Here is a 15818-nt window from a genome sequence, read left to right as displayed (position 1 = left end):
CAAAACCCCCGATTAATACCTGGTACCCATTCACTGCTGGGTGGACAGGGGCGTAGGGTATCGGAAAAGGAAAAGTTGGAAAGTTTCGTTTAGTCGGCGCAACATCTGTGGTCATATGCCGGAGAGAGACTTTAGGGGGAAGGAATTATAGGAGAAGGGAACAGACCCCAGGAGACGGGACACAACCCCTGATTAATACCTGGTACCCATTCATTGCTGGGTGTTGAAAATGCGACTTGTGTATATGTATTGTATATGTATTATAACGAAATAGTTACACACACACACACACACACACACACACACACACACACACACACACACAGAACCGTGGTGCAGTGGTTAGCATATACGAATTAGCGTGTCCAGGTTCGAATCTCAGCCCGGGCAGTCGGCGGGCATCCCACCCAGCTGTTCATCCTCCCTTTCGGGCTATTCGATAAACAGATACCTGGCGAATGCGACGGAGATGAGCACCGAGGCCGCGCGCAGCTATAGCGTATGCCCCAAACTTAGGTACCTTAGCTATAACGATCGAGTCCACTGTAGGGAAAGGCGTTTTGCAATGATCTCTGCCTATATGATTATGTTCGTGAACCTCTCTTTCGGCCACCTCTGTTGATTCGTTTTTTAGGAGCAGCGAGTAGCGGGCTTTTTTTTATTATTGTTTCCTTTTTTTGTGCCCTTGAGCTATTTCCTTTGTTGTAAAAGAAAAAAAAAATACTCCACATTGCTCCGAAACAATCCCTAATTCCATCTCCTTCACTTGACCCTTGCCTGTCTTGACCTCTCTTACAGTTCTTGTGTTGTCGCTATATTGCTCTCGTTATCCCCCTGTCATAAGTTCTGCGCATAATCGACGTTACCAGATTATCGTACGCATAACATTGTATTTTCCGGTGGCCCATAAATATTGCAAAAAAGAGAATAATAACTACCGCTTTTAACAATAATTATAAATGCATATCGTTGTCTTTGTGGGTGCGGTAGTTTTTGGTCAGAAATCGGTGAAAACAATACGCCAAGTACGACAATCATGTACCGTTGCGCATAATACGACATGCTCCAAATCTTATGCGGCTATTCATTAAAACATCATCGAATTTTATATATTTTCTAATCCATTTTGTTATCCAATTCTCTTTGATTTTTTTTTAAAGTCTATGCTTATAGCGCCGGTAGGCTTGCTTGAGGAGCCTCCAAGGATGGTATTCGGCCCCAGCCCGTCATATGGCGCAGACAAGTGTTTATAGTGGCGCCATCTTCTCTTGGCTCATGCTGCCCCCCGGAACTCCTTCAATCACTTGGACGGTTTCCTCTAGAGTCCGGGTTGATGGTTGGTCTTCAGGACAGCATGTGGGTAGTTTTAAGCCACTCGGCGGTGACTGAAAAATCCCAGGTGGTAGCGTGGGGATTCGAACCCGCGTCGTCCATCACGTGGTGAATGTGGGCCCAGCACGCTACCACTCAGCCACCGCCTTCATGCATTGCTTTCTCCCTAATGAGATGAGGCAAATTTGTGAACCTAATGTAGGACTGGCAGCGTGTGTTGATTGTGGACCTTTCTCTCCGGGGAAAGCGACAGGTTATAATTTATGACATTACTGCGTGTTTAACAAAAGCTTTCCATCTCATTCCAACTTCTTAAACATTCATTTGACTGTATTCCCATCAAACTACACATTTAGGTCTATATTGCGACTAGGAATAACTAAACACTGACATTATGAACTTATAACTCAGTAGCTACCTGTTTAACCCGGTAGCTGCGGGGGTCATGTTTCTTAGGTTAGGTTAGGTTAGGTTAGGTTAGGTTAAAGGTCCCTCTAAGCAAAATAATGAGAAAGAATCATCACACAAGCAAATCATTTCATAATATATATCAACGCATATGTGATCAGTTTATGCTTCATCTATTTTCGGGGGTTGATATCATGGCACAAATTTGGCCCATCGCTGGTACACGGTAAAGCCACAAATTTGGCCCGTCGCTGGTACACGGTAAAGCCACAAATTTGGCCCATCGCTGGTACACGGTAAAGCCACAAATTTGGCCCGTCGCTGCTACACGGTAAAGCCACAAATTTGGCCCGTCGCTGCTACACGGTAAAGCCACAAATTTGGCCCATCACTGGTACACGGTAAAGCCACAAATTTGGCCCGTCGCTGCTACACGGTAAAGCCACAAATTTGGCCCATCGCTGGTACACGGTAAAGCCACAAATTTGGCCCGTCGCTGCTACCGGGTTAAGGGGAGAGTCCGGTTTAGATCGGGGGTGCCATATCTCCGGTAAATATGCATGAATCGCTCTGATTTTTATGTTGTGAAGTATTGGCATCATTTACATCAACATTAGACATTGACCCCCATTCTTGTCCCCCTCCCCCCCCCTCCAACTACAACTACAACGAAAATTTAAAAGCGAATCTCCGTCGTTATTATTGACCCCACAACCTTCATTTTTCTGTGACTTAGAGACGTTATAATATGAAATGTTTCTTCATCGTTAGATTTTTCATTTCAGCTTTTGAATTTGTTTGTTTCGATCGTTACGAATGGCGCCGATCGATGCTATATATTTTCCACGTGAAACTGGCCGATGGGGCAGTGCATGGCGGCTGCAGAGGAAGCAAGAGGTGTTGAGAGAGTGTGGCAATTAAGGTGCGGGGCTTGGCTAACCCCGCAGCCACCACTTACCCCATCGGCCAGTTTTAAGTGGTGGTTCTATAGCGGCGATAACAGCCATTAGTAACGATCAAAACAAAGTGACTGAAGGCGGCTCTAACAACTCAAGGCGTGACGTAAGGGTTAAACTTGCCTATCATTGTGGGGGTTGCAACACACTCGATCCCCTCCTCCCAGAAAACATTAAAGAAAACATGACCTACACAGCTTAATGATCGGATTCTCTGGATTGAAAAGAACACCAGGAAAGGAAAAGGCGTGACGCAAAGGTTAAACTTGCCTATCATTGTGGGGGTTGCAACACACTCGAGCCTCTCCTCCCAGAAAACATTAAAGAAAACATGACCTACGCAGCTTAATGATCGGATTCTCTGGATTGAAAAGAACACCAGGGAAGGAAAAGCCGTGACGCAAAGGTTAAAATTCCCTATCATTGTGGGCGTTGCATCATCCTCGAGCCTCTCCTCCCAGAAAACATTAAAGAAAACATGACCTACGCAGCTTAATGATCGGATTCTCTGGATTGAAAAGAACACCAGGGAAGGAAAAGGCGTGACGCAAAGGTTAAAATTCCCTATCATTGTGGGGGTTGCAACACACTCGAGCCTCTCCTCCCAGAAAACATTAAAGAAAACATGACCTACGCAGCTTAATGATCGGATTCTCTGGATTGAAAAGAACACCAGGGAAGGAAAAGGCGTGAAATAAAGGTTAAAATTCCCTATCATTGTGGGGGTTGCAACACACTCGATCCCCTCCTCCCAGAAAACATTAAAGAAAACATGACCTACGCAGCTTAATGATCGGATTCTCTGGATTGAAAAGAACACCAGGGAAGGAAAAGGCGTGAAATAAAGGTTAAAATTCCCTATCATTGTGGGCGTTGCATCATCCTCGAGCCTCTCCTCCCAGAAAACATTAAAGAAAACATGACCTACGCAGCTCAATTATCGGATTCTCTGGATTGAAAAGAACACCAGGGAAGGAAAAGGCGTGAAATAAAGGTTAAAATTCCCTATCATTGTGGGCGTTGCATCATCCTCGATCCCCTCCTCCCAGAAAACATTAAAGAAAACATGACCTACGCAGCTTAATGATCGGATTCTCTGGATTGAAAAGAACACCAGGGAAGGAAAAGGCGTGACGCAAAGGTTAAAATTCCCTATCATTGTGGGGGTTGCATCATCCTCGATCCCCTCCTCCCAGAAAACATTAAAGAAAACATGACCTACGCAGCTTAATTATCGGATTCTCTGGATTGAAAAGAACACCAGGGAAGGAAAAGGCGTGACGCAAAGGTTAAAATTCCCTATCATTGTGGGGGTTGCATCACGCTCGATCATCTCCTCCCAGGAAACATTAAAGAAAACATGACCTACGCAGCTTAATGATCGGATTCTCTGGATTGAAAAGAACACCAGGGAAGGAAAAGGGATCATTTCTGCCAGGTTCTGCAGAGTTCCTTCTAAAATAATATTGTTTTGCAAGAATTCTCCCTAAGTTGCAATGTCTCGCAAAATAAACGCGTGTCGCAACCAAGCTGTTGTTTTCACTTGTCCGAATTACCGAATGGCTAGTCTGCCTTGAGCCAAACCCAGAAATTTCCGTGCGTGGAGAGAGAGAGAGAGAGAGAGAGAGAGAGAGAGAGAGAGGTCGCCGCTTCCTTTTATTGTCTCATTTTCTTCATCGGATAATTCAGTTGTTCCCAAACTTTTTTACAAGGCCGCCTATTGTGTGTGTGTGTGTGTGTGTGTGTGTGTATTTACCTAGTTGTGAAATACAGGAAAAGAGACATACTAGGCTTGTGTTGTCCCGTCTCCATAACGCTTATTATCCAGTTTGGCTTTAAATTCATGAATCGTTTTTGCACACACAGTCTCCTCGTCAAGTCCGTTCCATGTTATGCTTCTGTATGGAAAACTGTATTTCTTGATGTCTCTCCTACAGTCGCTCTTCTTCAGTTTCTTACCATTGCCTCTTGTCACACTTCTGTCACGTTCCACTAGGTCTTCCCTGTCCAATTTCTCCAATCCCTCTTGTGTCCTGTACAGTGCTATTAGGTCCCCTCTCTCTCTTCTGCTCCCCTGTGTTGTTAGTCCCAATGTCTCCGGTCTTTCTTCATAAGTACGTTCTCTCAGAGTTTCCGGTAATTTAGTCGCTGCTCTTTGTATTCTTTCCAACTTTCTAATTTCTTTCTTCAATCTAGGTGACCGCACTGATGCTGCATACTTCAGTCCTGGACGTATCATCGATGTTACTAGTTTCTTCACCATTTCTTCATCTAAATATGTAAATGCTGCTTTTATGTTTCTAAGAAGATTGTATGTTTCCCCAGGTATCCGGTCTATATGTTTTCCAAAGGGTAACTTAATTGTCTGTTAGGATTTTCTTCATTTTTTTTTCATGAATCTTTGTGTGTGTGTGTGTGTGTGTGTGTGTGTGTGTGTGTGTGTGTGTGTGTGTGTGTGTGTGTGTGTGTGTGTGCAAAACTTAAATTTTCGGCAGACGGAATCATGCCCCCCCCTAGGCCCCCCCCCCCCCCGCGCCCCCCCAGTTTGCGAACCACAGCTCGGCTAGGGGAAGGAAAAAGCGGAACTGGAACCCGCAACGCCTAGTCTAACATTTGTTCAGCGAGGGGAAAGGAAGACGTGCGCCGGGAAGAGAATGGAGGAGGATGAAAGGGCAGGAAAAACTCTCACACCCTGCCAAGCGTTGCACCACGCGGCCTCTATTGCAACGTTGCCAGATCGTCGTACTCAGCCGATTATATTTCCCGACTTCCTACCCCTAAACTTCTGGGCTCCAAATAACGAAACTCATTTACAGTTATCGTAAAAAGAGTTAGATTCTGATGTTTCTGGGGCAATAGTTACTAGCTAGGCGTCAGAAACTGGTATATACGATGCTCGGAGTATGATAATCTGACAACGTTTATGGAAGAGTTGGAGGAGACTCAGGGACGCGCGTGATCGGGGACGCCTCACGTTCACTCTATCATTAACCACCTTATTTCATGCCAACCAAGTGATTTTCGTGCACTGGAAGCTTCTGGTGGCGTTGTTACAGAGCAAATTATACATCCATCAGAGTTGCTAGATCCTAAAATAGAAGTTAGACTTAATGCGATAAGACATTTCGGCGCCCAAGTTCACATATTTGACAAGGGTTTCGTTGGAGTTGTGGGCATTTCCAGGAGTAGTTTTGCGACCCTGGTGGTAATTTGACCCTTCCTCTGTACCGTGAACCTGAAGAAACACTCATTAGAACCCGACAGACCCCCTCTTTGACGTTTAGAATAGCTGATGTGAGAACCGAAAGTGTCTGTAATACCAACCCAAATCCACGACATTTTAGAAGAGATCAATCAACTTGTAAATAAAAAGGAAAGGGTCTTAATTACTACCTTATCCAAGCGTATGGCAGAAGAACTTATCGATTATTGGATACAAGCATATATGGGGTCGTATTACAAGACATCTCGCCGCCCAAGAACACATATTTGACAAGGCTTTCGTAGGAGTTGTGGGCATTTCCAGGAGTAGTTTTGCGACCCTGATGCTAGTTTGACCCTTCCTCTGTACCGTGAACCTGAAGAAACACTCATTAGAACCCGACTGACCCCCTCTTTGACCTTTAAAAATAGCTGATGTGTGAAGCGAAAGTCTTGTAATACCATCCGTTGACCTGTCCTTCCCCTGCTGGTCACACATTATACCTCATTGTGGGAGGGAGGGAGCTTCATGAATCACTTTTCCCTGTCTTTCCCATCGTGGTTACATGATTACGTAATTGCAGAGAAGCAGGTAGCTCTTGTTTAACCCAAGGGTGATGAGGTCGCTGCACGCTATAAGGAAATTGCACGTAACAGAAACTTAAGTTTTTCTCTAAGTCTACATGGGGTTTGAGCTGCGTGAAGATATAGAAAAAATAATTGAATAGATAATTAACCGTGTAGCAGCGACGGGCCAAATTTGTGGCTTTACCGTGTAGCAGCGACGGGCCAAATTTGTGGCTTTACCGTGTAGCAGCGACGGGCCAAATTTGTGGCTTTACCGTGTTGCAGTGACGGGCCAAATTTGTGGCTTTACCGTGTAGCAGTGACGGGCCAAATTTGTGGCTTTACCGTGTAGCAGCGACGGGCCAAATTTGTGGCTTTACCGTGTAGCAGTGACGGGCCAAATTTGTGGCTTTACCGTGTAGCAGTGATGGGCCAAATTTGTGCCATGATATAAACCCCCCAAAATAGATGATACATAAAATGATCACAAATGCTTTGATATATATTATGAAATGGTTTGTGTGAGTGATGATTTTTTCTCATTTTTCTCGCTTAGAGGGACCATTAAGAAACATGATCCCCGCTGCTACCATCGGGTTAAATAAAAAAAAAAGTCTATCAAAGGAAATAGATTGGAATTGGCTTGTTCAAAACCGGCGTTACACTTAAAAGTATCTCTCTCTCTCTCTCTCTCTCTCTCTCTCTCTCTCTCTCTCTCTCTCTCTCTCTCTCTCTCTCTCTCTCTCTCTCTCTCTCTCTCTCTCTCTCTCTCTCTCTCTCTCTCTCTCTCTCTCTCTCTCTCTCTCTCTCTCTCTCTAATCATCTACGGTTACTGGACAAAATATTCCTTGAGATAGGGGATTTTCCAACTTTCTCTCTCTCTCTCTCTCTCTCTCTCTCTCTCTCTCTCTCTCTCTCTCTCTCTCTCTCTCTCTCTCTCTCTCTCTCTCTCTCTCTCTCTCTCTCTCTCTCTCTCCCCTTTCCCTTTCACTTTCATAATGTACTTTTCTTCTGGTATACAAATAGGTAACCACTTTCCCTTCTTAAGTTCTTATGTTCTTATGTTCTTTTCCTCGCACCTTCCCCTGTTCTTCTCTCCTTATCACCTTAAAAAACCTTCTCGTTGGAGTTCGTTGACACATCATTCGCGGTATTAACCATCTTTCCTTAACATATATTTCTCTGTCCTTTTCGTATGGTAATTATCTTGTAGGGAATTATTAGTGCAGCGAAACATCCTTATTCCATTCCTGAAACAAAAACAAAATTCCTAGGCGTTCCAATAATCATACTATGCAAATTCTCAACGGTGTCTGCCGATCGCAACTGTAAAACCTGGAAAAGAAAAAAACTCTTCTGCTTCAGTGACTTGCACCAATGTTTTCTCTTCCCTTCACTGCAAGCAACGTGTATTTAGAGAAAGGAAGAGAACGGAGCGGAGGTTATGCCAGATGCTTCAACTTGTATTGGGTCATCAGAGGTTGCTGTGACCTTTCAGACTGTTGGCCAATGGGGTACATGACCTGCGAGAGAGAGAGAGAGAGAGAGAGAGAGAGAGAGATATTTATATAATTGCAATAAATAAGATGTAAAAATAAATAAATAAAAAAGAGAGAGAGAGAGATAGAGAGAGAGAGAGAGAGAGAGAGAGAGAGAGAGAGAGAGAGAGAGAGAGAGAGAGAGAGAGAGAGAGAGATGTATTCAATTGAAAATATAAGATTTAAAAATAAATAAAGAAAAAGAAAGTGAATTATAAGAGAGAGAGAGAGAGAGATGTATTCAATTGCAAATATAAGATGTAAAAATAAATAAAGAAAAGAAAGTGAATGATAAGAGAGAGAGAGAGAGAGAGAGAGAGAGAGAGAGAGAGAGAGAGAGAGAGAGAGAGAGAGAGAGAGAGAGAGAGAGAGAGAGAGAGAGAGAGAGAGAGAGAGAGAGAGAGAGATGTATTCAATTGCAAATATAAGATGTAAAAATAAATAAAGAAAAAGAAAGTGAATGATAAGAGAGAGAATTACATAGAATTATATGGAATTACATAGATAACCAGAGAGAGAGAGAGAGAGAGAGAGAGAGAGAGAGAGAGAGAGAGAGAGAGAGAAAGTTGGGACATCCCCTATCTCAAGGAAAACTATGTCCAGAAACCGTAAATGATTAGAGAGAGAGAGAGAGAGAGAGAGAGAGAGAGAGAGAGAGGACTATACAACTGGCTCACTATTTTATATTGATCCATGTCTCACACACACACACACACACACACACACACACACACACACACACACACACACTTAGAAGAATATGAAGCGAATGGGGAAGCAATAACCAAGCAGGGTAGTTAGTTTTTCAACATTCTGACAATGCTCCGTCAGTGAAAAAGCTTAGTTAGTAACTCAACACTTAACTTTAATGACTCAGCATCCCTACGGTGACTCAGTACTCCCCAGACTGACTCAGCACCCTCCAAGAAGCATTCAGCACCCTCTAAACTTAACATCCTATTTAGACCCTCCTAGACTGACTCAATCGATCCTCTTCAGACTCATCCAGCACTTAACACCCTCTGTCTGACTCATCGTTCCCTAAGACTGACTCACCAATAACCAGAGATAGCATAACACCGCCTGGGTTGACTCATTCATCCACAAGAGTGACTCAAAACTTCCGAACAGACTCAAGGTTAACGTATGATTTCAACATTCCAATTCTCAATACCAATCAGACTGACTCAGCTTCTCCAAGACTGACTCAACAATCCTCAGACTTACTCACCACTTGCCAAACTGACTCAACAGCAATTAGACTGACTCAAAACTCCCGGACAGACTCGATCTCAACATTCCAATTCTCAATACCAATCAGACTGACTCAACAATCCTCAGGCTTACTCACCACTTGCCAAACTGACTCAACAGCAATTAGACTGACTCAAAACTCCCGGACAGACTCGATCTCAACATGCCCATACTCAGTACCAATCAGACTGACTCAGCTTCTCCAAGACTGACTCAACAATCCTCAGACCTACTCACCACTTGCCAAACTGACTCAACAACAAGCAGACTGACTCAACTGACTTCACGCCCCAGACTGATTGAACACCTCAGATTGCGTCAACCCGAACCAGCCTGACTCAACTCTTGTCAGACAGAAGTCAACATCCCCCGACTGAGTCACCATTCACCAACCTGACTCATCATCTTTCAGACTGACTCAGTGCCCACCAGACTGACTCAACATATCTCATACGAATTCAACACCTCTAAACTGACACCGGGGCTTCGTGATGCAGTGGTTAGCACACTCGGCTCACAACCGAGAGAACCCAGGTTCGATTCCCGGGCGGAGTGGAAAAATTTGGGCGGCTTTTCCGATACCCTACGCCCCTGTCCACCCAGCAGTGAATGGGTACCAGGTATTAATCGGGGGTTGTGTCCCGTCTCCTGGGGTCTGTTCCCTTCTCCTATAATTCCTTCCCCTTCTGTCCCTCTCCGGCATATGACCACAGATGTTGCGCCGATTAAATGAAACTTTCCAAACTTTCAAGACTGACACACCATTCCTAGCATAATTCAACGCCCACCAGACTGACTCAACACCCTCTCAAATGATTCAACACTCCCCAGACTGACTATTTACGCTTTGGATGACTCGAACAATACCTTAGAGTGACTCAACACAGCTCCAGACTGACTCAAGAGCCTAGACTGTCTCAGCAACCTTCTACACTGATTCAATACCCAAGACTGACTCAACGCTCTCATAGACTGACTCAACAATAACCAGATTGATTTAACCCCTTGGCTGCGGATTTCTTACAGTCAGACATCACCAAGTTACAGGAGTGGAGCAATAAGTGACTGTTACAATTCAATGAAGAAAAATGTAAAGTCATGCACCTTGGGAGGGGAAATCCAGCACACCAATGCCACATGGGAAACACTCCACTATCCACCACAGAGGCAGAAAAAGACCTGGGAGTATATGTTACCAGGCTACCAGTGAAGGGATATCCAGCATACCAATACCACATGGGAAACACTCCACTATCCACCACAGAGGCAGAAAAAGACCTGGGAGTATATGTTACCAGGCTACCAGTGAAGGGATATCCAGCATACCAATACCACATGGGAAACACTCCACTATCCACCACAGAGGCAGAGAAAGACCTGGGAGTATAATTTATGTGTTAGCAGGCTACCAGTGAAGGGATATCCAGCATACCAATACCACATGGGAAACACTCCACTAACCACCACAGAGGCAGAAAAAGACCTGGGAGTATATGTGTTACCAGGCTACCAGTGAAGGCAAAATCCGTGCCAATCACAGCGGACGGGTTAACGTTCCCCAGACTGATTGAATGACCACCACCTATCCCTAGACTGACGCTAGATATTTTAAACATCGTATTTGTGATAATTACTTTTGGGACGAAGTTATAAGCGATAAGTGTTGGATTTTTTACATACACAAACTCACTCGTAAAGAAAATTGTATAATCAACAAATCCATCTAACCAAGCCTTAACCCGGTAGTAGCGACAGGCCAAATTTGTGGCTTTACCGTGTAGCAGCGACGGGCCAAATTTGTGGCTTTACCGTGTAGCAGCGACGGGCCAAATTTGTGGCTTTACCGTGTAGCAGCGACGGGCCAAATTTGTGCCATAATTTAACCCCCCCAAAATAGATGATACATAAACTGATCACAAATGCTTTGATATATATTATGTAATGGTTTGTGTGAGTGATGATTTTTTTCTCATTTTTCTCGCTTTGAGGAACCATTAAGAAACATGATCCCCGCTGCTACCAGGTTAAGAACGGATCCAAAAAGAAAATTCAACCACATTATTGTTGTTGATGAAGACAAATATAACAGGCGTGAGTCAATTAAGAACCCCAAGACTGACTCACCACTAACCAGCCTGACACAACACTTCTATACTTACTGGAAACGCTCAGATTTCCTCACCACTGGCCAGCATGACTCAGGACCCCAAACAGACCTACACCTAATTTTTTTAAACGTCGTCGTAGTCTTTAGCAACAGTAATGTAGGTGATTTCCCTTTTCTTTAACAGTTTTTCAAGGCGTGACCACCGTTGCTTGATTGTCGTACTCAGAGCTCTGGGATGTCACGTTATCGCACTCGCCACACTGGATTTTTCTGTTTCTAACGCATAACGATTGTAAAAAGCCGCCTTAGTTAAGATTTTTGGTGATAACTAAAAGAGGGTGAAGTTGTTTTTGACGGTGCAACGGTTTTTTAGTCTGAAAATGACGAATAACTGTTCCCAAGAAGCACCAATAATTAACCATTTTAAACGATAACTATATATGAAAGTATATATATGACAATTTGCCCAGTGTAATAGCCCCCGAAGTCAGAAGGGTAATTATGGTGAATGTTCCCTCCACACGAATGAAACTCTCACCATTCCTACAATTCATCCTGCTCATTATATCTACTTTTGCGACTTTCACTTTTATAATCATTCCTTAGCACGCAGCTCACGACTTGCTAACCATCAGATTATTGCACTCTCGGGCTGGTATTATAAGACACTTTTTCTAAAGCTCAAAGAGGGGATCAATCTGGGTCTAATGAGTGTTTCCTTAGGTTCACGGCACAGAAGAAGGGCTAAACTACCACCAGGGTCATAAAACTACTCCTGGAAATGCCCAAAACTCATACGAAAGCCTTGTCAAATGTGTGTTTCTTTAGGTTCACGGTACAGAGGAAGGGCTAAACTACCACCAGGGTCATAAAACTACTCCTGGAAATGCCCAAAACTCATACGAAAGCCTTGTCAAATGTGTGTTTCTTTAGGTTCACGGCACAGAAGAAGGGCTAAACTACCACCAGGGTCATAAAACTACTCCTGGAAATGCCCAAAACTCATACGAAAGCCTTGACAAATGTGTGTACTCGGGTGTTTAGGAATACGGACCTCATCTTCCCCGAGTGTTCATTTCTCGACTAACCAGCAATGAAGGATCAACAGCTGGCCAGATCATCCGCCGATACCCCGAGGCACGCCACTCAACAGAGGCTTGGAAAATCGTAACCAAGCATTTAGATTTGATCCTCTTCAATCGTATTTCGCTTAGTAATCGTGTGCTGCCTTGTTCAAATAATAAGTTGGAAAGTTTCGTTTAGTCGGCGCAACATCTGTGGTCATATGCCGGAGAGAGACAGAAGGGGAAGGAATTATAGGAGAAGGGAACAGACCCCAGGAGACGGGACACAACCCCCGATTAATACCTGGTACCCATTCACTGCTGGGTGGACAGGGGCGTAGGGTATCGGGAAAGCCGCCCAAACTTTTCCACTCCGCCCGGGAATCGAACCCGGGCTCTCTCGGTTGTGAGCCGAGTGTGCTAACCACTGCACCACGAAGCCCCCCGTGTTCAAATGATAATACAAATAATAATAAGAAGAAGGCTTTTGTAGGAGTTGTGGGCATTTCCAAGAGTAGTTCAATGACCCTGGTGATAGTGTGACCCTTCCTCTGTACCATGAACCTGTAGAAACACTCATTAGAACCCGATTGACCCCATTTTGACCTATAGATAATACAGATAAGAAGAAGGCTTTCGTAGGAGTTGTGGGCATTTCCAAGAGTAGTTCTATGACCCTGGTGATAGTGGGACCCTTCCCCTGTACCATGAACCTGTAGAAACACTCATTAGAACCCGATTGACCCCATTTTGACCTATAGATAATACAGATAAGAAGAAGAAGAAGGCTTTCGTAGGAGTTGTGGGCATTTCCAAGAGTAGTTCTATGACCCTGGTGATAGTGTGACCCTTCCTCTGTACCATGAACCTGTAGAAACACTCATTAGAACCCGATTGACCCCATTTTGACCTATAGATAATACAGATAAGAAGAAGGCTTTCGTAGGAGTTGTGGGCATTTCCAAGAGTAGTTCTATGACCCTGGTGATAGTGTGACCCTTCCCCTGTACCATGAACCTGTAGAAACACTCATTAGAACCCGATTGACCCCATTTTGACCTATAGATAATACAGATAAGAAGAAGGCTTTCGTAGGAGTTGTGGGCATTTCCAAGTGTAGTTCAATGACCCTGGTGATAGTGTGACCCTTCCTCTGTACCATGAACCTGTAGAAACACTCATTAGAACCCGATTGACCCCCATTTTGACCTATAGATAATACAGATAAGAAGAAGGCTTTCGTAGGAGTTGTGGGCATTTCCAAGAGTAGTTCTATGACCCTGGTGATAGTGGGACCCTTCCCCTGTACCATGAACCTGTTGAAACACTCATTAGAACCCGAATGACCCCCTTAAGTAATAGATAATTTGAGAAGCGGAAATGTCTTGTAATACCGCCCTAGTGTTTACGTTTCCTCCTGGGTGAAGGAAGATGAAGTCAACGATGGTGGTGGTGATGGAAATGATAACAAATGATATAATGATTAGGTAAGGTTTGGAGCATACGCCATTAGTTAGACGTGACCGCGTTGCTTAGCTCTGTACCATTGACCCCATTGAACCCATTAACCCAGGACACAGGGACAGAATGGGTAGGCGGTGGCTGAGTGGTAGCGTGCTGGGCCCACATTCACCGCGAGTTCGAATCCCCACGCTACCACCTCGGATTTTTCAGTCACCGCCGAGTGGCTTAACCCGCATGCTGGGACAGAATGGGTGGACGGTGGCTGAGTGGTAGCGTGCCCGCGTGATGGACGACGCGGGTTCGAATCCCCACGCTACCACCTGGGATTTTTCAGTCACCGCCGAGTGGCTTAAAACTACCCACATGCTGTCCTGAAGACCACCCATCAACCCGGACTCTAGAGGAAACCGTCCAAGTGAATCAAGGAGTTCCGGGGGGCAGCATGAGCCAAGAAAAGATGGCGCCACTATAAACACTTGTCTGCGCCATATGACGGGCTGGGGCCGACTACCATCTAGGCCCCTCAAGCAAGCCTACCGGCGCTATAGTCGTACACGTAAAAAAAAAACCAAAAAAAAAAACGCCCGCAGATTCGTTATTATTATTATTATTATTATTATTATTATTATTATTATTATTATTATTATTATCTTAACAATTATCATCATGTGTATAGCAGAACAATGTAAAATATGCAAACAATAACAGGATGTGGTTTTGCGTGATGGTGGTCAGCGAGCGGAACGTGGGATCCCAAGTTCAAATTCCGTTGCTGTGGAGTGATGATTTTCAGTATGGCAGAGTAACCGAAAATAAGTTGCACGCTGCCAGATGCCCAACGACCCAACCGGATTATCGTACTCAGCCTCCTATAGTTCCCAATTTCCGACCCCAATATAACAGTTTTCATATATATTTATCATTGATTGTCGTACTCAGCCTCCTATAGTTCCCAATTTCCGACCCCAAAACTATCCCCTCGACCCCAATAACTGGTTTCATATAGGGGCAGCATGAGCCAGTGCAAGATGGCGCCACTATAAACACTCGCCTGCACCAGAACGGGCTCCTTTCCTCCCCTCTGCTCTGCCATACAGCCCCAACACCCATCTCCCCTCTCATATGTTATCTACCTATAAGTAACATATAACAGGAAGAAATAGGTGTTGAAACTGTATGGCAGGGCAGAGGTGAGGAGAGGACCCGCGAAGTCAACACCACAACGGCCTCGTCAATGTCACAAGATAAAAACACAAAATTAGACTTACCGTAAATAACGCTTCCAGGTTCGTAATAGGAGTCACTGGCCAGGAAATTCAACTTCATGGTATGTCGTGGCTGAGGCTTCGTGCCATAGTGATTGGGCTTGTTGCCGTAGATGCAGGCTTCAATGGGCGCGCCGTCCGGAAAGGCAGAACAAGGGCCCCATACCACAACCACCACGGCCAGGAATACCGCTAAGGCTCCCGACGCGTACATCTCTCACGGCTTCTCTCGTTCACTTCTCTTCGAATTTACTTAGTTAACTTCTTTTTCTCTCTCCCTGTGTTGAGGAGGCGTCTTGAACTCTTGATAATCTTCGTCGATATTGTCTTTCCTGCTGGCCAAGACTGCTTCGCTATTTACTGCTTCCTGCGCCGTGGTTGCCTGCTGCTCACTCCGCCGCCCCTCCACTGTTCTGCTGCCTCCTTGGATGAAAGTGAATGTGCGATTGAAGGGGAGCCGCGAGAGACGTGCTATTTATACCTTCCTCCAGAGTGAACGCCCGCAACTCACGAGCGAGAGAGAGAGAGAGAGAGAGAGAGAGAGAGAGAGAGAGAGAGAGAGAGAGAGAGAGAGAGAGAGAATTACATAGATTTACATAGAAATCTCCATTAATCAGCAAGAGAGAGAGAGAGAGAGAGAGAGAGAGTTACATAGATTTACA

General features: G+C 44.7%; 1 protein-coding gene across 1 annotated transcript in view; it reads right to left on the bottom strand.

Moving 5' to 3' along the window:
• The window catches only part of LOC126988805 (reelin domain-containing protein 1-like), a 39372-nt gene extending 23759 nt beyond the window's left edge, over nucleotides 1–15613 (bottom strand). Inside the window, exon 1 of the mRNA XM_050847236.1 lies at nucleotides 15160–15613. Within this exon, the coding sequence (XP_050703193.1) occupies nucleotides 15160–15370 (211 nt within the window). The 5' untranslated portion in view covers nucleotides 15371–15613. The remainder of the gene's footprint in view (nucleotides 1–15159) is intronic.
• Nucleotides 15614–15818: the final 205 nt, after the last annotated feature.

The sequence above is a fragment of the Eriocheir sinensis genome, chromosome 6, assembly GCF_024679095.1.
Source record: "Eriocheir sinensis breed Jianghai 21 chromosome 6, ASM2467909v1, whole genome shotgun sequence".
Lineage (NCBI taxonomy): Eukaryota > Metazoa > Arthropoda > Malacostraca > Decapoda > Varunidae > Eriocheir > Eriocheir sinensis.
Note: the sequence above shows the minus strand (reverse complement) of the source record. Positions and strands in the feature narration are given on the sequence as shown.